The 22,453-nt window shown below is 44.9% G+C and overlaps 1 protein-coding gene across 1 annotated transcript in view; it reads left to right on the top strand.

The window, feature by feature from the left end:
• NFAT5 (nuclear factor of activated T cells 5) overlaps window positions 1-22,453 on the top strand; it is a 796,538-nt gene that overhangs the window by 498,237 nt on the left and 275,848 nt on the right. Inside the window, 1 exon segment of the mRNA XM_085638738.1 lies at window positions 8,725-8,857. Within this exon segment, the coding sequence (XP_085494864.1) occupies window positions 8,725-8,857 (133 nt within the window).

Below are 22,453 nucleotides of genomic sequence, written 5' to 3'. Positions count from 1 at the left end.
GGAGTGGGACATCATTCTAGCTAGAGGTTTCCAGAAATCGGCGCTTGAAGCTCATTAATTCTGTCCTGCATAGGTCCTACCTCACCCCAGAGCGCATAGGCAGATACTCTCAGATTGCCGATTCGGCCTGCCCTCACTGCGGAGAGATAGGGGCACACATGCTTCATATGTTTTGGGCCTGCCCAAGACTCCATGAGTTTTGGGAAGGAGTCTTTTATGCAGTTGAGGGGACTAGCGAGAGGGTGATCCCACATACCCCAGGCCACTGTTTATTGGGTGGTTTCTCCACACATCGAAGACTAAAGAAACCAGCAGATTTCAAGACCTTGCATTTGTCCTTGCTGAACTAGATAGCGGGGAATTGGAAGGCAATGGGGACTCCCCGCCTACATGTCTGGAAGAGGGAAATGCTGAAGTGGGCAGGCTGTGAGAGGCTAGGAGGGGGATGTTGAACAGAGAGGTGGCCTGTTTGGCTCTGGTAGAGGGCCTTGCCAACCCCGAGCAGGACACGCCTGAGGGATCACCTGCGGGGTCCCCATGAACTCCCCCTAGAAAGTGCATTCCCCTACTTCTTAAGCCTGATGCGTAGACCTTTCAAAGCCCAGAATACGGATACGTTTGTCTGTTACTGCCCAACCCTTTTCAATCAAGAGGGAGATATGCTGATAACATCACAAATCAACCCCTTTCATGCTTCATGGTACGGACACATAGGGGGGAGGGAAGGGAACAGTTTTCAGTTCAATTTTAAGATTGTATCATTGTCATGCCTTGATCTTATATATGTGTTGTGAAACGACTTAGGAGTCGACGTGTAAGGCTCCATTGTACTGATGTGCTACAGAGTGTACCAAACAAATAAAATCTGTTTACAAAAAAAAATCCATTGAGTCTAGGCTGTGCAATTTGTCTTTTTGCCACTTAGAGATCAGTGGTTAACTTTCTTCAAGCACAGCTGCCTGAACTTGGATGCAATGGTATAATTTCAAGTGAGAAGCCAAGCTATTTTATTTTGCCTCCATTTCTCTTTATTGGAGGGATTTCTTGTGTAGGAAAGTAGGATCTTTCTGGCATAGATACCCCAAAGTTTTGCCTGATGTAATTGTGTTTTGACTGTAGTTCCCTGGGATCCTGCTTACCAGGACCCCAGTGACCGTGCTCTCTCCTCTAAATTTGCTGATGAAGGCTTTGTACACCCCACAATTTTGATACTGGGGTACCATTATGAGCCTCCAGGATATGGTTCTGAGGTACCCAGGGCGTTGGTACTCCAGGAGTCTCCTATGGACTGTAGCATGTATTAAGCCACCCATAGGAGGCCATGCAAACTGTGTGTGCAGAGCTGCCATTGCAGTCTGCGTGACCGGGTGCATGCACGCTTCACTTAAGATATGAGGTTTCCGTTATATCCAGGTAGTGTACATAAAACCTACAAGTCACCCCTAAGGTAGGCCTTTTAATACAAGAGCAGGGTGCATGGCTCTAAGTGTGCAGGCACCCCTGCACGAGCGGATGTGCCCCTACAAACCCCAGACTCCATTTTCTGTGCTTTGTAAGTGTGGTACAGCCATTATAAGGTATGTAGTGGACACTGGCAAGTCGAGGTGTCTAACTACGTAATGGCTGCCCCGAACCTGCTCATGTTTGGTATCAAACATGTTGGAATCATGCAACTACACCGATTCCAGTGTTAGTTGCATGACATCATGTAATGGGGTGGCTCCTTACAGGACCCCCCCAATAACTACTTGTGTAGCCTTGCAGGGTCTGAGTGCCAGCCCACGCTGCTGCCAACCCCAACAGTCCCCCCCCCCCCCCCCCCCCCCCCCCCAGCTGATGAGCTTCACATTTGGGCAGGGAAGCCTGAACAAAGGCTTTCCTGCAAAGGAGAGGTGTGACCACGTCTCCTTCAGAATTGGGTAGCGTGGGGTCACTTCCGAGCGCCACCTGACTTCATTGAAGGGCACAATTGATGCCCTTTGGGCATAAACCAGTTTTGCCCAGTTCAGTAGCCCTCGGCCCCCGCTCTTGCACAAAAACTACACAAAGGACAGGGAAGTGACCACCCCCCTGTCCCGCTCCTCCCAAGGGAGGTGCCCCAGAGCTCCTCCAGGTGACCACTTGATTCTGCCTTGTTGAATCTTGGCCTGTGGGATCATCCAACTGTCTAGGACATCTGAGCCTCCCCTTTTTAGGCTTAATTAAGGGCTCCCCTGAGGGTTAGCCTTTAGATGCTTCACTACACCAACTTCTGGAACCGATTGCTTGTCGCCTAAGATTGTTCAGAGACTCTTCTGCTGGTGGATACTGTAATTCTGCTGTTCTTTAAGCCAGGACCCACAACAAGACTTCTCCCAGTAGGAAGAATCTTGCTGCACCTTCCTCCCTGTGCTTCTTGAAAGATCTGCAACTCTGTGGCCGTGCATTCCCTGAGTCACCAAGGACTCAGCCTGCATCCTAGACTTGAGGGATCTCCCTTGAAGTGAAGGAGTCACTTCCCTGCTTCTGCAGGCACTTCGACACTGGCGACCAGTTTGCTCATCCTGTTGTCCCACAGACATCGCCCGGCTTTGCAACACAGGTGGTGTTTTTTTGGTTCTCTAGAGACATGACCAGTCTCTCCCAACTTGCAGAGAACTTAAATCCCGTTTCCAGTGAACCTAGACCGCCTCCCTGTGCACTGCGTATGTTTGGCGTCTCCAAGGCTTGTTGTCTCCTTCCACCGAAGATCTTCAAGCTCCAAGTAGCCCCTACCCCTGGTATTGCACACCTCCAAACCTGTCATCCTGCCTACATCCTCTATACTGTGGGCCCTCTTCTGTGTGCCGCTGGAGCTTCCTTGCGACCACCTGTGCCTGCTGCCATAGGGTCCTTGAGGGGGCTTCAACGATTCCTGCTGATTCTCCTGCATGCTGAGAGCTGCCTCTGACTTACCCTGCTAGGTAAGTCCCACAAACCTTGCTGGTCTACAACCAAGTATCTTCTCCTGTGAACTGTTTGCATTTACCAAGGCTTGTTGTGTACCTGCTGGCCACTGACCTTCCTGCACTCGTCGTTCGACATGGAACAGCTCGTGAAAGGATCCTGGGCTTCTGCAACATCCCCTGGTCTTCGCAGCTGCTGTTTCTTCTTCTCCGTGGTACACAAGAACCTCAACCAGGGCTGGTTTCGTGCTCCTTTGCCTCCTGGTCACCTATGGGTGGTTTGGACTCTGCCCCCTGTTATGTTTTGTAATGTACCCCAATATACACCTGGGTAGTCACCTAACCTTTCACCTATATTTTCACTGCCATTGTACTACATACTGTTTTTTGGTATTGGCCTTTTACCTAGTTAGGTGCTGCGTAAAATATTGTGTGGTTTTCCCTGAAAACTAGCCTCATTAATTATGCATGACGATTCTCAGAATCACAGCAGGATTACCTTCTTCTACATACTAACTATGTATAAGGGACATCCCTTTCGTCATCCTCGGCCGACATGACACAGCAAGGTAGAACCTGTGAGGGTTTCTCATGGGTATAATAAACACAATATCTCTGCTGGGGCAGGCAGAGGAGAAAGACTTTCATGCTTACGCGAGATGCTGAGGTTCCTGCACGCAGAAACTCCAGCACGCAGTGGTCTGACCTCCCTCGTGGGGTGTCCATCTCGAGACCAAGACGGGGTCCTTTATGCTCTCACACCAGGTAATGGGGTTGGCTACATCCTAGGGGGATTCTTGGCTCTACACCTACATACATGCTAAGTACACTTAGGTACATCAAGTTAAGGTTGCATTGTAGGAGTACGCATTATCACTGCCATGTATTTATATGCTTGCATATACTCATTATTTTAACACTATGGTAGAAATCTACCATCCATTTACTGTGTTGGTGCTTATAATCATTTATATCTGTTTCTGTCTTATGGTTGTTTCACCACACCTATTTTAAACTAGAATGATGCTGGTTCAATAAATGCTTATTGAAAAACGCCCCGGCAGGCCTTGTCACTTATTTCCCATGCTAAGAGGTGCGGGAGAGCAGAGGTGGTTCGCCTGGAAACTGAAATAGCTGAAATGGTGGAGGACTTGGAACGGGGTGTTACTGATGAGAAATTGCACGTTCTCGGCCTCAAACAATCAGATTATAGAGCGCTAGTCACGGATGCCGCTAAAGAGATGAGTAGAGAGCAGCAAGGACGATTGTATGATGTGGGGGATAAGGCTGGAAAGTTGATTGCTTGGTTGGATAAGAAGGAGAGAGCGAGCAGGGTGGTGCCCGTTGTGGAGAGAATGGATGGAGTGCGTGTGACTGACCCTGTGGAGATTGTAGACTGCTTCGCAGATTATTTCCGCGGGGTATACTCTCCGGTTTCTGTGCGTTCGGAGGAGGATTCTCATCTGTTGCTTAGAGATATTGCATTGCCAACCCTATCGGAGGCTGATGCAATATTGATGGAGGCGAAGTTGTCGTCAGATGAGATCGCTTTGGCCACTCGCTCGATCGCGTCTGGTAAGGCTGTGGGTCCTAATGGTCTTCCCATTGAACTATATAAGTTGCATCCCGATAAGATGGCGCCGTATCTTCGGGACATGTTTTTCGCGGCACGTGCGGCGGGCTTCCTCCCCCCTGACCAACGTCTCGCCACCATAGTTGTGATACATAAAGAGGGGAAGCCGCGAGATCGCTGCGCTTCCTATAGGCCCATTTCGCTGTTGAATGCAGAACCCAAAATTCTGGCCAAGGTATTGGCTAATCGGCTGGCCCGGGTCGTGGGCGACTTGATACATCAGGATCAGTCCGGTTTTATACCCCATCGGAATACCGCCCTGAATTTGAGGCGGTTGCACGGCGTGCTCGCTAGAGCGGAGTTCATACGTGAGCCGGCCATCTTGGCATCTTTAGACGCTACTATGGCGTTCGACACTTTGGAGTGGCCGTATATTTGGGCCGTGTTGGCGAAATTCGGGTTCGGCCCTGAGTTTATTGGTTGGGTAAAATTACTATATGCTGACCCACTGGCTCAGGTTGTGGTGAATGGTAGGGTGTCAGCTCCCCTCGCACTGGGGAGAGGTACGCGGCAGGGTTGTCCATTATCACCCCTTCTCTTTGCACTTTCTTTGGAGCCTCTCGCTGCCTGGTTGCGTTGGGAGCCGTCGCTACGGGGCATTAGATGGACGCCGGAGTTTGAGGACCGTGTCTCCCTCTACGCGGATGATATCCTTCTGTATCTCACCTCTCCCCGACAGTCGCTAATTGTATTGGTGGACGTATTGAATTCCTTTGGTCGCAACTCTGGCCTGGTCATCAATTGGGCCAAGTCATGTGTTTACGTCCTAGCGGGTGAGGCCCCCCTTTTGCCGCGGGATTGCCCTATCCAGATTTCTACACTGGGGTTCAAATATTTGGGAATCTTTATCTCTCTGGATCCCGCGGTCCGCTATGAGCGGAACCTTCTCCCTCCCCTCCAGCGATTGAAGGCCGACGTCGCGAGGTGGCGACGACTTCCGCTCTCGCCGCTCGGACGGGCGGCATTGTTTAAAATGATGTCGCTACCTCGCTTCTTGTACGCTTTGCAAAATACTCTAGACGTCATGCCAGCCCGTTATTTCCGTGAGGTGGAGGGTCTTCAGCGCCAACTGTTTTGGGACCGGCGGCCGCGGATTGCTCTCGCCAAGCTGACGCTCCCTTTGTATGATGCGGGGGTCGCCCGTCCCGATATTAAAAGATACTATTGGGCGTCTCAATTGGCGGTGGTGAACCACGGGATATACGGTCCCGCCTTGAATCCGGCCTTCGAGATGGATAAATTACTACTCCCGGGTGGGGATTATAATAGGGCGCTGTATTCGGTGGCCCCGGATGCACGGTTGACAGGACCCACGCAGGTTGCGGTGCGTGTGTGGCATGCGGCGAGTGCTGCGATGGGGTGGAAGGGTCGATTGACTCGGGCGACGCCGTTGTATGCCTCCGAGCGGCTGGGTTGTTTGTGGAAAACGAAAGGCTTTGAGAAATGGGATATGATTGGTATATGTAAGGTGGGTGACCTCTGGGCGAAGGGGTCTTTTAAAACGTTTGAAATGCTTAAAACTGAATACAAATTAAATGGTAGGGAGTACTTTCGGTATGCACAAGTCTACCATGCGCTGTGTTCGGTCTTTCCGGACGTGGCTGCTATCCCCGAATATTCCCCGCTGGAGGATAGAGTGTTAGATGGCTATGTGCCCGACAGCACTATCTCTCTGATCTACAAAAAACTTATTAATGATCGCGTGGACTTGCTACTCCGGCTGCGGGAGGCATGGACGGGTGACGGCTTGGAACTGGACGATGAGGACTGGGTAACGGCGGTGGCCTCCCCGAAAGAGGTGGCAATCCCGGCCCGCTTACGATTCGTACAGCTGAAGATCCTCCACAGAGTGTATGTCAAGGGGCCCGGTTTGCTACGTATGGGTTACTCGACGGATGGAAGGTGTAAGCGTGGATGTGGCCTGTCGGGTACCTTTCTTCATATCCTATGGGAATGTTTGGAGGTTGTGCGATTTTGGAACGGTATCCACGCTGTAATGGAGGAGGTCACGCACGTTGCTCTGTTGCCAGAGGCTAGGAGGTGTTTGTTGAATGTCTGGGAACCGAATGACTATAATGTGACACAGACGCAGTGGGTGACTTTGGGGTACATGGTGGCTAAGCGTAACATTGCACAGCTGTGGGGTTCCCCGAGGCCGCCCACAGTCGCGGTATGGAAGGAGAATATGGACTGGTGTATGTTTAGGGAAAAGACGGTGTATGTGGCGAGAGGCAAGCCTGGGAAATGGACTAAGGTATGGGGTCCATGGAATTTATATCGTGGACATATCTGCACCCCGCCTCTGCCGTTAGAGGTCGATATTGCTTTGTCCCCCTAGCCCCACATTCTGCGGGATTGTGTGAGGTGTGTTCCACGCTTTGTCTCCCCGTTGCCCCCCCGCTACCACTTCCTGCCAAGAACTGCTTTAGACACTGTCCGTTGTCCCCCGTCCTGGGTAGCGCATGTTGCTATTTCGGACTCTCATTGCCTTGAGTGTGTTTTGTATTTAACAAAAAATGAAACTGTCTTTCCCGATTGCTCTCGGCCTATAGCCACGGCCTGTTGCATGTGCTCACGGACTGCCTGGAGCTTCGCCTCTGGTTCATTTGAATGTGTGGCGTTGCATTGCGGGCCCTCGGGCTCTGTAGCGGCCGGCCTTGGTGGTTGTAGGCCCTTGTATGTATTTTATTGTATAATAAAGGTTTCTTTAAAAAAAAAAAGAAAAAAAAAAAGAAAAACGCCCCCACCGTTTATTCTGTGTATCTCTCTGAGACAAAGTGAGCACGAGTGACCTGAAAAGTACTGTACTGTTTACACAATCCCTGATGGGACAGGGTTGTCGTGTTCGATAGTTGCCAGGAACTATCCTCTCCTTGATAAGAGGAGTTTACAGTGGCACTGTGAGCTCGCTGGTATACAGGAGAGCATACCCTCTGGGGGTGTCTGGAATCAGTCTGGACACCAATCCCACAGTTAAGTTGCCTAAACGCGCAGATCCTATATAGATTTATAGGAACTACATGACACCCCCTGCTTCCAGGTTCTTCTCGAAAGAATTTTTTGTCCTGGATCAATCGGCCTGGTCCATGGGGCGCTGTAGCTGCTAAACTTCCACGACCATCCATTGGCGTCTGCGGAGGTTTCCGACACCACTTCACTCCTATGCACCCGGGCTCCCTGGTGCAGGTATGCATATCTTCTGGGTATCCACGGGTGGGGTGACTCTCCAACCTTCTTTGATCCAAGTGGTTCCTTCGGGGTCCTTTATGAAGGGTCCTAGAACTCGAATTTTCCAACTACAACATACTCTGTGTTGTTGTATGGACATCTGACCCAGTCTAACCACACTTCACCGAGGCACCACTGGGGTTCTCCAACTTTGGGTACTCTTACCATTTTGGTAACTATTTCGCATTCCTCTATTTTAGTATATGGTTTTGCCCCCCCTGGTGGGGCCCTATGTGTTTTTCTAAGCTACTTAGCTCTTTTCTAAGTATTCTTTGTGTGTAATTGATATCTGTGGGCCGGAGTTAAAGTTGATCTCGTGACTGAGAAGATAGCATTTTGTGCCTGTACTTATGAAGGTATATTCTTGTATATAAACGCTCCTCTCAACTCTTTGTGCCAAAGAAATCTACGACATGTCTTGTTAAGCTTTGTAGAGAACTGAGGACTGGGGTTTGTGCAACGCATCGGTCGTGGCTAAAAACTTGAGACCTTGAAGGAGCACCACCTTATTATTACATGAACAACTTAAGCCAAACAGTTTTTTTAGATTTCAGTCTCAAAAAGTGCTCTTTAGTTGGTTTTGATTTAAATAATGTAGATTGTTATTCTGTGGTCCTTCTGGATTTGCAGAAATAGCCTAGTGGCTAAACATATAATATAGACCAACTTCAATAGCTGGTAAGATTTCCTCAGCATAATATTAAGTCTCACAGATGGTCCTTATGCCTAAGTTATCTTTCTATTGTCATTCTACCATATCTGTAGAATTAAAGCAGTCTACACATTTTTATTTAAGATCATACTGTTTATATGGTTGATATTTTGCTTTTTGCTAGCTACTTAGTGTTAGCATTTTTGTTAGTAGTTGGACAAGTTGGATATATTTTGACCTATTTATGCTGCTCAAACACTCATTAATTACCATGTTTTTACCTCTAGAATCATCTAGTCGTGAAAGTTCCTCCATATCAAGACCAGGAAATCACCTCTCCAGTTTCAGTGGGAATTTATGTTGTGACGAATGCTGGAAGATCTCATGAAGTGCATCCATTCACGTACACTCCAGATGCATGTATGTATTTAAACTTAAGTTATAGCACGATGGGTAATGTGTTGGGCGGGGAAATCTGCAAAAAGACACACTTAATGGCTTCCTGAAACATTTTATCTGATGGAGGCATCTAGCCTCAGATTCTTTAACTTTTGAATTCTCCCAAGGTGCCATTCTGGATCTAGAAAGTTTTCAGCAGTACGTCGACTCCGGTCATAATGTCAGTGAAGCCATATAAGTCCCCTCCGGTGCGCGGATGTCAGTTACTTCTTTTCAGCGCTGTAACGCGGATCCAGAAAAGCGGTTCCTCAGGTCGTTTTTTCTTGACCTACTTCAACACCTGGTGTTGGTGGAACAGTGTGCATTTGTCAAATGTCGACAGGCTTCAAACCTTCTGGGTCTTGTAGCCGACATATGTCCCTCCAACAATTTTCATGTTGTGTCTAGGTGAGCACCACGACGCTGGAGATTGCGGTTCCTGCCAGAACCTAAAACCCAAGTTGCTGAAGGATCAGCGTTTGAAATTGATGGCACTCGTATCCTGATCTTCAGAGGCTTCCCAGCCTCAGTCTTCGTTGTCCCGGGAAGAATGTTTGCGGGGTCGATCTAGGAGCCGTAGCCGGTCTGGAGGACGTCTTTCTCCAGGGAAGTCAAAAGGTAAGGTGCGGTTGAAGTCACTGCATTCTCTGACTTTACCGCGTGGAGACTCCATCTCCCTGGGCTTTTCCCGCACAACGGCTGAGGAAGCCGTACACGACTTTGCAACGCATCTCTCCATGTTTCCAGGAGCCAGCACATCAATGGCTCAGATGAGGGAATAATATCATTCCTTACCCCTCCTCTTTTGAACACCATCTCCCTCTGGAGGGCCTCTAGGCCCTAAGTGGGTGAGTGGGGCACCGTCAGAGGATTTGTCCTCTGTGACGGTTGGGCCATCGGAGTCAGTGGATCGGCGTCTGTCGACATAAACTGACATTGCTTTGGCGCATGCTTATTGTCCTTTGGGATCTTTGCCTACGTTGCTGGTCTTTGATCAACGACTCCGACATTGACGGTTCAGGTCAAAGTTGCCTCTCCTCCCCCAGTCGACGACGTAATGGCGCAGCTTCGGCGCTGAAGTGGATTCGGCGTCGGATGCAGATTCGGCTGTGCAAACTGAGGGAATTGTTCATTTTGTGGCACCTGTATCGACTGGGCCTTGATTTCTTCAGCCCATTTCCAATGCCAATGTATTTCAGGTGGAGGAGAGTTGTCTTACAGCTCTAGGTGATGCTATTGGGCGGCTAAGACTCCGGTGGGTGAGGATGCCAGGAGTCGTGATGCTTGTGGTAAGCATGTATCTGCTTCGGCTATCTCAGCATTGAGAGCCACCAACACATCTTGCGTGCTCAGGCGCTTTTCCTATGCCTTATGGAATTAATTACAGAATATGCTCCCATCTCTTCTGGATAACCTCCGTGCTGAGGTAGGCAACTTGATTAGAGATTGCCAGCAGTCTGCTAGGCTTATTATAAGATGTGGAATGGATACAACGGATTCTGTGGGTCTGGCCATGGCATCTGCAGTGGCACTATGGCGTCGGGCTTGGTTGGTGTTTGCTGGTTTCTCTGAGGCTGTCCAGTCTGCTTTAGCAGATCTAACTTTTGATAGTGCCAATTGTTTGGGCGATCAGACAGATGCGGCGTTAAGATGTTTCCATGAAAGACGGAGAACTTCAGAGTTGTAGTCCTACATTTTCTGTCTAATTGTACTTTGCTTATAGCTAGCCTTGGTATATATGTTTTTGTTGGTCAAAGAATAGCCTTATTAGGACGTTGGATATGTCTAATTAGGTTACAGTACTACCACGTGTACGCAGGTGAGGAGTGGTGGTTATAACCTCAGGACCATTTTGCTTTTTTATTTTGTGTATTGCTTTAAATGACTGAGGGAGGCTCCCTTTGTTTCCTGGCCTCTGAGGATGGGCTTTCTGCTCAAGAGGCTGTTATTAAGAGAGGTGTCTTCCTGTATGGAAACAGATCTGTTACACGCTTCTTCGAAGCTGTTCAGTATGCACATTTTATGGCTCTTTTCTTCATTGCTTCTTTAGAGGCATATGGTTATGTCAGTTGTTGACTGGTGTATAGCGACTCGTTGATCTACTCTTGGAGTGATTAGGTGCTTCAACAATTGAAGCATTGCTCTGACTCAGAGTGTATGTTTGCATGGTTTGAATGCTACTTTGCTTGTGAGGTCTTCCTTCACCCTAAAGGAACAGTGTCTAGTAAAGGCATAAATATTACCTCAACTGCAGGCAATTCCTATCCCTGCTCCATATTGTGATGCTATAAATTGCCAGCCAAAGGTTTGTGATGCTTGGGTTGGGCCATCTTGTCCCAAGACCAAATTAATCTGGATGGGTTGTTGTCCTGGATATCAGACAGAATTTTATAAGGTGTTGGGCCGTTTTGGTTTTTAACAAGGCCGCCAATCGTCTATAAAAGTCTTGGGAGACACTTTTATAATAGGAGGATTTTTGACTTATAGAAACCTTTCTTCCTCTTATGATATTTTTTATATGCATGGTTCTGTCTGATTGGCATTTCCTGTCTTTTAGAGAGTACGTCCTTTTTGTTTTCTGTATTCTTTAATTCATGAGGAATCATGATTGCTGTTTCTTGTGGTGTCAGTTCCTTATGATACCATTTGACAGGCAGCTTTTTCTTACGGCAGGTCACCTAAGGTGTTGTGTTGGTGGCATTCTACCCCCTTTTTTCACTGGGTTGGGTATTTTTGCCAAACCTGTCTTTCTGAGTGGCTTTTTGTATACGGTGTATACATGATATAATGTGCTGCTGTGTTTATCTATAGTTGTCTTGCTCTCGTATTTGTCTTCTATCACAGACATGGGTGCTTTTTGTTGACAATTGCACTAATAGGTGTGTTACCTCTTTCAAAGTTATTGTAACACGCTTTCTGGAACTGTCTTTCGGTTCTAGTTAGTTATTAGGTATACAGAGTATACATGACTGTGTCATATGTGTTTTACATGTTTGGTCATCAAAAAAAAGGGGGGGGAAAGAAAGAGGTTTCAATCACTTGCCTTGGAGTTTCGAGCTTATCTGCAGCTCAAAGTAGTGTTCAGTCTTTCAGAGTATGGCACTGAAGGCCGAACAAGGGCAAGATTTGGCCGTAGTTGAAACATTTATGCTTGTATATATATTTATGCCCAGATATACATCTTTGTGGCAAGATATTATACATTTGGTGCATTTGATAAATATGGCTGCTCATTTTGTTCAAACTAAATTATTTATACCAAGGAGGTCTTGTTCATCTTTCCTTTGGGGAAATGGGTTCTGAAAGTCCTTCTTTGGGATTTTATCAGGACAGTTCTTTCTCTGATTGTCTTTGTCATGGGCAGATTACATGGCTTTTGTCATGTGTTTGGGCCTTTTTGGTCATTGAGTTTTCTGAAAGATGGTTCTTTAGGGATTTTTTCCCTCAAGGGTTGATTCTCTCTGGCCTATAAGGTTAATTTTTATATTTTCTGTGACAGTGATCATGGATTCTATTAAGAGTCAAGCTCTTGTTCTGCTATTCCTATGTACATTTGATCGGTTGTTGGTTATGACCGATTTGTTCTCTTTCAGACCTTTTGTAGGATTAGTTTGCAGACCCTCCGCCAGTGGGGTGTACCTATGGTATTTAATTAAAAAGTAAAGGAATCTGCGGCTAGATATGTTAATAAGATGTAAAAGTTTCTTCCTTTTGGTAACATGATATCTGGTAGAGACGCAGTCTAGCCACAGATTAATTAACTCCCTGCCCATCCTCTGCGAATGACCTATGAGGAAAGGGCTATACCCTTTTTTAAGCACTGGTTTTATATACTGGTATCACATTCTTAACTTATGTTGGGAATCAACCGACCACTTGGCCTGGCCACATAGCTTTTGTTAAGATGTTGCCATACTATCCATTCCCAAATGTGTGTGGTTGGTAGGGGGTGTGTTTGTGTTTTCACTATCACACTGGATTAGACACCAGTGGACAGTATTCATTTATATGTTCTTTTCTTTGAAAGTCTTTGTTTGGTATCATACCTTGGATTGGCACTATCAATATGTCACGTAGTGGTATGTTTCTACAATCAGTTTGGTGGTGTTTTGTTTTTTTTTATATTACCATGCCATTCAATACTATTGATGAATGGTCTATAGAGTGTATAGTTTTCTTCCCTAACATAGGGGTTAATCACCAGGGCACAGGGTTTCATGTAGCCCTGTGTTTTGTTGATTTTGTTGGGGGTTTCTTTAAAATCCATGTCTGGTATTAACATACCATTTGATTTTTCTTCTTTATTAATGTATCAAATATTTTTGATCTTTTTTGCCACAGTTTCCACAACCAGTTTCTATGGTGGCTCCGAATAATATCGCTGAAGGTTTTACAGAACCAACTGACGTCCACACGCTGGAGGAACTTGTATGGCTCCACTGAGGTCATCACGAAGTCGACGTCATCACGGAACCATACAAATCTGTCCCCCGGCGCGTAGAGGTACTGCTGAAAAATGTCTTGATCCAGCCTGATGCTTGGGGAGAATTCAAAAGTTTACGAATCTGCAGCTAGACTGTGTCTCTAACAGATATCATGTTACCAAAGGTAAGTAACTTTTACAACAATGTGAAAAACGATTTAACAGTGTAAACCTTGAGTACTGGGCACATCTGGAAGTTTGCCTTTTGTTTAGATGCACCACATTGCACATTATATGTGAAGTCGAATAAGATAGATACATTTGTATTGTAACGATAAATGTTGGGTTTAAAGTAACAATATTGTGGAAGTAAAAAGGGCCAAAAAAGTTGTCAAATATTGCCCACTAAATTAATAGAGTAAAGAAAGTTGTGGCTACAAAATAAATGGGAAAATGGCATGCTTTATAGGGCTAATGTAGGTTTACTGGGAGCAGGAGCGAGGGGGACATCCTCCTGTTAAAGTAGAGAAGAGCATTTACATTGAAGAGGAGAAAGGTGCAGGATTCGGGGAAGGGGTATCATAAAGGGGTACTAAAGCGATGTAGAGTTCATGTATAGATGTCTTAAGGAATATATATATTTTTTTTTTAAGGTTCAGTGAAGGGAAGCATTATGGTGTATTAAGGTTTTTTGGGTTCAGCGAAGGGTAACATTAAAGTGGTTATTTGTGGATTTTAGAGTTCAGGGATCAGTTGCAAAAAAAGGGATTTTTAGGGTACATCGAAGGATGACACAAAGCGGTAGTAAGGATTTATAGTGTTCTAGAAAGGGTAGTATTAAGGGTAAGTAAGTGGTATTAAGGTTCAGGGAAAGGTAGCATTAAGGGGTATTAACAGATTTTTAAGGTTTAGGGAAGGGTAGCATTAAAAGGTGGTAAGGGATTTTTAGGTTTCAGTGAAAGGAGCGTAAAGGGGTACTGTGGGTTTTAGGTTTCAGAGAATGTTAGCATTAAGAGGTACTAAAGTGGTGGTACAGTTTAAGGATTAGTAGCATTAAGGGGTAGTTTGGGGTTTTAAGGGCTCAGAGAAGCGAAGCGTTAAGGGTAGTGAGTAGTAATTACAGTATAACTAGATAAATTAAAGAATGTGTGTGATAAAAACAACTTTTAAAATACAATATGTTTGGTATTGGCACAGATAATAATTGACGTAACATTTTTACCTTCACAAGGTCGACTCTTATTGTTGTTGTCATTTTAAAAGTAGGCTTTATTACATACAACCACATGTTGTAGATACATTTTTCCATCAGACTCTGCTTATTAGATTATTGTAGTAATATAAAACGTGACCCTCATATTTATCAAGACATATGGACAGCTTTTTTTCCCATTCAAAGGTAGTGTGGCCTGGCAGTTTGGGCTGCACTGTTCCTATTGCAGCAGGAGCAGGGGTATTTTGTATAAGGTTGGTAACAGCACACTGAGTAAATTAGATTGACTGCATTAAAGCCCGAGATAATAACTAGTGGCAATGATTATTCCAAACATTCCACCCTTTACGTTTTTGTTTTCCCACTTTACTATAACCTTACATAATAAATAGGATCTGGTGGCAAGGCTGCAACAAGAAACTGATAAACCCTCAAACTTAAATTGTACATGGACCGTCTTTTGCATATCTTATTGCAGGATTAATTTGAGATAATTGGCTATTTTGTGATTAAGCTTTTATTCCCAAATGTCTTTTCCGAGTTGGCTCCTGTCCTGTTGCCATTAACTTAGTTCACTGAAGATTGTATGAAAACTTATTGTGTGCAGTTAGGCTTTTAGTTGAGTCATTATAACAAATAACAATCTAACCTTTAAAGAAAATATTTTCTAATTGATATTCCTACCTGCACATTCCTCATCCTCAATCCTTCCCAGTCCTACAACTCGATCCAGTAGCTTTTCTAGCAGTTCTCCAATACTTGCGCAACTTAGTGCAATTACGGCATTAGCCTCGTGCGAGGTACAAAGCAGAAGTGACAAAATGACCTAATAAAGGTGGTGTACAGTGTTGGTCACAAGTTCTATTTATTTTTAGCCCCATATACTAATATCCAGAGCGGTGTCAGATACATATTTGTCAACAAACCTTTGAGTATTCATGGGCAGATGACACCTCATGCTTCAAGCTGTGTTTGAATTTAAGGTGACCGATATCATCATCAGCAGTACTCTAAGCATCACACAGCCATGTTACGTATGTGTGTTACTGTACTCTAACACCATTCATGAAAGGGAGGGCAGCTCTGTATGGCTTCAGTCAAGGAGTTGTGCAAGTCAGTTAGTTGGTCTGCAGATCCCCTCTTCAAAAGTGGGCCATTGTGAGAAACACACTTATTGTTTCTCTTTCTTGCCTCAAGACTAAGCAAAGAAGGGATGCTTCAGATTCTTCATCATCTGTGCAGATTCCTATCTTTTCTAAGACATCAGCAGAACAAAGAAAAACATTTAAAGATTCTATGCTTGGGATCTTCAACCATTTTTCCCAAACCTCTGGTACACCCACCGCAGCCATTACTGTTCCTTACGCACATTGAGCGTAACTTGCTGTTGTCGATGCTGGCAGCTTCATCTGCTGGCATAGCCCATCACCAATAGTGATGTGTAGCATAGGTGTCAAATAGACCAGTGTCATCTGCAGTGTAACACTGACTCAGTTCCTCCCTTGGATCTGACCCTGAAGCAGTAATATTCCATACATAGTTTCTTAGGCAATGGGAGGATGACTGTTTGGCAAACATCCTTTTTCCAAAACACACAAATAGAATTGTTCTTGGCCTTAATTACTAGGGTTCTGAGTTCATCTCATGAAAGGAATTTTCCACCTTCAGAAAATCTCTTGTCTCAGGAGCATTCCTTTCATATCTCGACCATCTGAAGTTGGAGCTCAATCTGCACACAATACAAACTAAGTCCAGTCTCTTCAGAGATCCACACAGCCAGGCAAAAGTCCAAGCCAATTTTTCCTTTCGGTAAGACTTTATTGAATACTGTTTATTTGTGTGGTCTAAGTCTATCACTATACTCGCAGCCTGGAAGCAAAAATGTGCACCAATAGATCTTGTCTTTTTGCATACACATCACATGCTCCAAAAGACTAGTTGTCCAAGTCTCATTAGCCAAGATAAAGCCCAGTAGTTTCCCTTTGTTCCACTAGATAGAGAATCCATGATCCTTTTCGCTTTGTCGTGAGGTTTCACTTCAGCTAGCAAAACAGTAAAGCATGCAGTGCTTCTTGTTTACTTTTTGCTACTCTTTGTGGGAGATGACAGGTGGCCACTTCATGCTGTCCTTCAAACAGGTGCATTTTAACAGTTATTAAATAAATGAAAAGAAGCTGTAACACGTCATGCAAACTGGCCTTAAGATGCTTGTTGCAGTACAAATAACTGGCAGTAGGAGTAGTTCTGTGATGCAAGATCTGAAGATTTTCCAGTGAATTCTGTGGGTACGTTTTACCTAGACTTGTTGAGACATGCCTTTTGGTGGCCTGTTCCTTTTAAGTGAAAAGGTAACTCTCTTCTTAGATCATTCAAGTAAAGTTGAGCTATAGCCTGAGCTCTTATATTGGTATCTCCTAGAAGACCTTTCCAACAGCAGAATAGAAACCTTTGAGATTGTAGTCAAAAGTACAATCAACCAAGTCAATTTTCTTAAAATCTATTGGTGGCGTGGTTTATTTTTTGATTTTTTTATAGTCTTTACAGACTTGGGATCACCATGGTGCCTCTTGCACCTGCAGTAGCAGTAGCTTTCATCGTCTTCCTCCTTATCCAGTCCATCCACCATGAACAGGTGAACTGGACGTGCTGTGGTATTTTTGTCATACAATGGGTGTGATCAGAGAGATAGTGTACGTAGCCCTGGTGTGAGCCTTCCTTCCACTCGAAGTGGTTATGCAACATTTTTTCCCTGTAGTTGCAATTTTCCAACAGCATAGTTTTGTCAGAGTGGTCAATTTTATGTTGCTTAGGACTTAAATGTTTCTCAAAAGTATGTCTGCTTACAACACCAGCTCGTCAAAGATTGAGACAGAAGTTCAGCCTAACAACTATACTGGTGGCTGTCCCACTGGTGGTCTAACCTGGAAGTATCTCTTGCTAGGGAAACTTTGATTGTGCAAATCAATCACTTAAGTCAGTCACATGTGCCTTGTTGTTAGGTTGGAGTTGGATGGCGCCAATATTATTTTGTAGAAAAACGTTCTCAAGGAAATCTCTTCTTGAGAAACGTTCTCTATAAAACAGTTTCCTCCATTTTTACTAAATGAACACACCTGGATGACTGCCCTTCTTCATGTCAAAAACATTCAGCATTTTTCCCCTGGGATAACTTAGTTCCATTGTTTATATTATATGGTGAAAACTCTCATAGACCTTCCATTTTTACTCTTTAGTGGTCCTGTTTGAGGGCTGGGCCACCCACACACCTTTCCTCTTTATTTCTCGCACTGCTTATCCCTCATTCTATAACCTGGTCATTTCTCCTTCCCTTGATTCCTGAAATATGTTTTTCTTTTACTTAATCGGCTACCACTGCCTACACCCTGGTACCTCTACCCATACCCTGACAGCTGTAACTTAGAACCTCCACATACAAGCTACTTTGTCTACTTCTGACTGTACTAGTAACGGTACCTGTACTTGTACTTCTACCTCACCCTATAATTTTTCAATTATACCTCTACCTATACATTGATAACCTGTACCCATGCTAATATATTAGTATATGCACCTCTGCTTATACCCTAGTCACTCTACCCTTGCTTATTCTCTAGTGCCGTTGCCGATGCCCTTACCTGTAACCTTGTATGTCTGCCCCTAGATAGATCATTTGACCCCTCTGCCTGTTTAAACCCATGCATTTTTACCTCTACCCTAGTAACTGTGCTTGCACCTCGACACTGGAACCTCTTTCTCTACATATACTGCAGTACTGTTACCATTATTCATCCCCATTTATCCAATGCCTCTTCCCCAACCTACATCCTAGCACCTTAAAGCCCCATCTCTACTAGAATGGCTGCCCCTACCTGTTCGCTGCTACCTCCGTCCCTGCCGATTCCAGAGTACAGTTATCCCTATTTATACCTCTAGTGATCCCTCTACACTAGTACTTTTGCTTCTGCCTATACCCTAGTACATTTATCTCTGCCTTTGCACTAGTTTCTTTACCTCTATACCCTACTACCTTTACTCGCTATACCTCTGCTAGGATATGGAATGAAGGCCACTGTTAGGATACTCTCTTCTATTTGTTGCAGTGACTGTTCAGTTGATGGCCAACATCCCTCTACAAACTCTGTATATTTCAGCAGGTGGAAGATGTTTTTTCATCATCACTTTAATCAGAAAAGAAAGATCGCCCTCTGGTGAGATTCTCTCAAATTCACACTTTATGCTCTCACTCACGACAAATGGCTTCAGTGATTTTTCAGTCAAGGGTAATCTGGCTGTAATATGCCTGATCCCTTGCCTCTTCTACAAGGGTTTCTTTCTATAAATTACCACATGTTCAATGTTTTTGAAAGTTTAAGAAATCTACTATTGGCCCAAACCATTGTAGTACCTTGATGGAATTGTGATCTTATGTTGAATTTCTAGAAGTGCTAGTCATTTGAACTGTTGCTTTCTTAAGGATTGCGACTTCCAGCCATGAAATCATCTCTCTTGCACTTGTTATGTCTACCATTAAAGCATATGAATTAAACTATTTGTTTTCTTCAAACTTCACATTCTTTGCACCGGGACAAAGTGATATTGTCATGCCCACTTTCCTTCCAGAGGTTGTAATCACTCTGTCTTTTCCATCAAAGTTCACACCGACATTTGCCTCCACCACATTGATCTGAAACAGAAGAGCTTTTTCACATGCATGAATTCAGGAGGGCTTTAAGATTTCACGTGCAAATTATTCTGTTCTACAGATTTTCTGGGGGGAAAAAAGGGAAACGTCATTCATAAGTAACTAAATGGGTTTTCAAATTTGCATCAGGGAATGTTACCTGTGGCAAAGAAAAATCAAAACCGAGCTGAGAGCTCATTCTGCCTTTGGTATTGCTGCTGTTGGCTCAGTTTCCAGTAATTACCAAGCAGACATCTAGCCACTTGTTCAAACTACTAAGCTGGATAGCTGGAACTAGGGCAATACCTCCTAATGCTTGATTAACTTAAAACCTAACCTGCCTTCTTGGGACTCTAATTTGAAAGTGGTTCTGGAGATGGCGTCTGTGTGAAAGAGTATTTATCAGAAGTTACTTAGCTTCTATAATGTTCTTTCTTTAGATTCTTCATAAGTCTTCCTCCTTTACCCAAATGCAATTGTTTAGTTCATGGGTAATGTTCTTTGGAACATCTGCAAGTATTTATTTCATTGTATTTTTTTCTGTCTTTGATTGATTGTCTCTTGAGTGACAGAAAATAAGGAAGAATTTACTTTATAGGTGCTGTGTGGCTGCTTTATAGGGCAGTTTGTCACTACTGGTTGGTGCTTCCTAGACCTGCTGCTGATTCTGCAATAGTGCCACCTGACACCAGTGAAGGAGAGCTACTACTATGGACTGAGAAGAGTTCAGTATGAGGAATCTGTAGAAGATTGGTAGCGGAATAAAAACGTTAAATAGCTTATTTTGTACTGTGCCAGTAAGAAAACAGACAGATGCAGTGCAGCCTTTTTTATGGTCTGGCTTGACAGTGCTGCGATCACCATACAATTATGTGAGCATCACTACAGAGGGGCTTCAGCTCCGCCTACATGTTGGGAGCCAGAAGTACATGTTTTAATTGGGCACTAATTGTGTGCTTCCACTAAAAAACTGTGATCATCTGGTTTATTTATTCAGCTACGTTAACTTGAACTTTCAGGTGAACGCACATGATATTGTAATGCTATTAACCCTTTGAGTGCTCATGACGGAATGGTTCCGTCATGAGCACCAGTGCTCCTGTGCTCATGACGGAACCATTCCGTCATGAGCACATGCTCAGAAAATCCCTCTGCTGTAGAAAGAAGGTACCCTTCTCTAGTGGATCCCTGCTTGGGGATCGCCCCAGGAGGGCGATCTCCAAGCAGGGATCCACCCAATAGCCACCAGGGAGGGGGGAGGGGCCCCTTGGGCAAGGGCCTTTGCTCCCTCCCCTTTAATTTTCCCTGACAACCTTTCCACCCCCCGGTGGGGGCAGAAGCACCCTAGACGCCAGGGATTTTTTATATATGCCATGGGTGGGGCTGCCCAGAATGGGCATGCCAAAGCCCCCATCCTACGTCCCCCAAAGAAGGAATATGACTTTCTGCCCCCCAGGAGGCAGATGGGGGCAATAGCCCCTGATCTGGTACTCAAGCTCAGAGTTGCCCACTCGTAGGAAGCACTCGGACCACTGTTAGAGATGACACTCTTTTTATTGATATGGGCAGTGTCCATGCAGATCGACCCTCTGCCTGACGCGTTTCGGATATTATTCCTTCTTCTGAGGCGATGGGTTAAGTGCAAGCGCCGCAGGTCTTCCATTTAACATGCATAATGGCACGCCCTGAATGGGCAGTCCAAATGTCACAGTGCCGAGCATGCTGGAATGGAAATGGAAGACCTGCGGCACTTGCACTGAACCCATCGCCTCAGAAGAAGGAATAATATCCGAAACGCGTCAGACAGAGGGTCGATCTGCATGGACACTGCCCAGATCAATAAAAAGAGTGTCATCTCGAACAGTGGTCCAAGTGCTTCCTACGAGTGGGCAACTCTGAGCTAGATATATATATATATATATATATATATATATCACTCAAAGTTTGCCCTGCAGATGAGCTCGCACTCCATGTAGGTAAGTTGAACAACAACATTTATTTCCAAGGCAAGCAAGCATTTCAGTTCGCGAATTTCCCCATGCTTTGCCGACGTGTTTCCGAGAATCCTTCCTCCTTTTTCAAAGGCGCATGAAAGACTGCCTTTAATGTCCACAATTATTGCCTCCTACTCTGATTGTTTGATGGGCTTCTGGTGTGCCTCAGCCTTCGATGTAACTCCTCCCACTAGGCACTGTGGAACTTGTAGTTTGTATCTTTCTTTTTTTCTTCACAAGTGGATTTGTGTTGGCCGTTTTTTTAAAACGGGACACACAAAGTGAAAGTCTTGCTTTTCCTTCATTTAGGATACCTGCAATGTCGTTTCTTTAACTGGCATGATTCCAGTTACGATCCCTTTCCATTTCTAGGGCGGTGCGTAAGCTCCACGGCCGGACCCGCCGTGTAAATATCACTCAAAGTTTGCCCTGCAGATGAGCTCGCACTCCATGTAGGTAAGTTGAACAACAACATTTATTTCCAAGGCAAGCAAGCATTTCAGTTCGCGAATTTCCCCATGCTTTGCCGACGCGTTTCCGAGAATCCTTCCTCCTTTTTCAAAGGCGCATGAAAGACTGCCTTTAATGTCCACAATTATTGCCTCCTACTCTGATTGTTTGATGGGCTTCTGGTGTGCCTCAGCCTTCGATGTAACTCCTCCCACTAGGCACTGTGGAACTTGTAGTTTGCCAACACAAATCCACTCGTGAAGAAAAAAAGAAAGATACAAACTACAAGTTCCACAGTGCCTAGTGGGAGGAGTTACATCGAAGGCTGAGGCACACCAGAAGCCCATCAAACAATCAGAGTAGGAGGCAATAATTGTGGACATTAAAGGCAGTCTTTCATGCGCCTTTGAAAAAGGAGGAAGGATTCTCGGAAACGCGTCGGCAAAGCATGGGGAAATTCGCGAACTGAAATGCTTGCTTGCCTTGGAAATAAATGTTGTTGTTCAACTTACCTACATGGAGTGCGAGCTCATCTGCAGGGCAAACTTTGAGTGATATATATATATATGTCCCAACAACGAAGTACCTCTCGCGCTCTCAGACAGCAATTAACGTAGAAACAGCGGACTTTAATGCAATTGGGGGTTTATTTTAGTTATAAACCCGCCGTGACGCGTTTCGCCACCATCGTGGCTTGTTTACACAGCGTTAGAAATGCAAGAGACCCCATTACATACTTTTGCCTTTCATAGTCATTGAAAGAGGACTTACACATCCGAATGCATAGTAGATGAAAACAAAGGATACATGTTGGGCG

This window comes from Triturus cristatus, chromosome 12, assembly GCF_964204655.1.
Source record: "Triturus cristatus chromosome 12, aTriCri1.1, whole genome shotgun sequence".
Taxonomy (NCBI): domain Eukaryota; kingdom Metazoa; phylum Chordata; class Amphibia; order Caudata; family Salamandridae; genus Triturus; species Triturus cristatus.
Note: the sequence above shows the minus strand (reverse complement) of the source record. Positions and strands in the feature narration are given on the sequence as shown.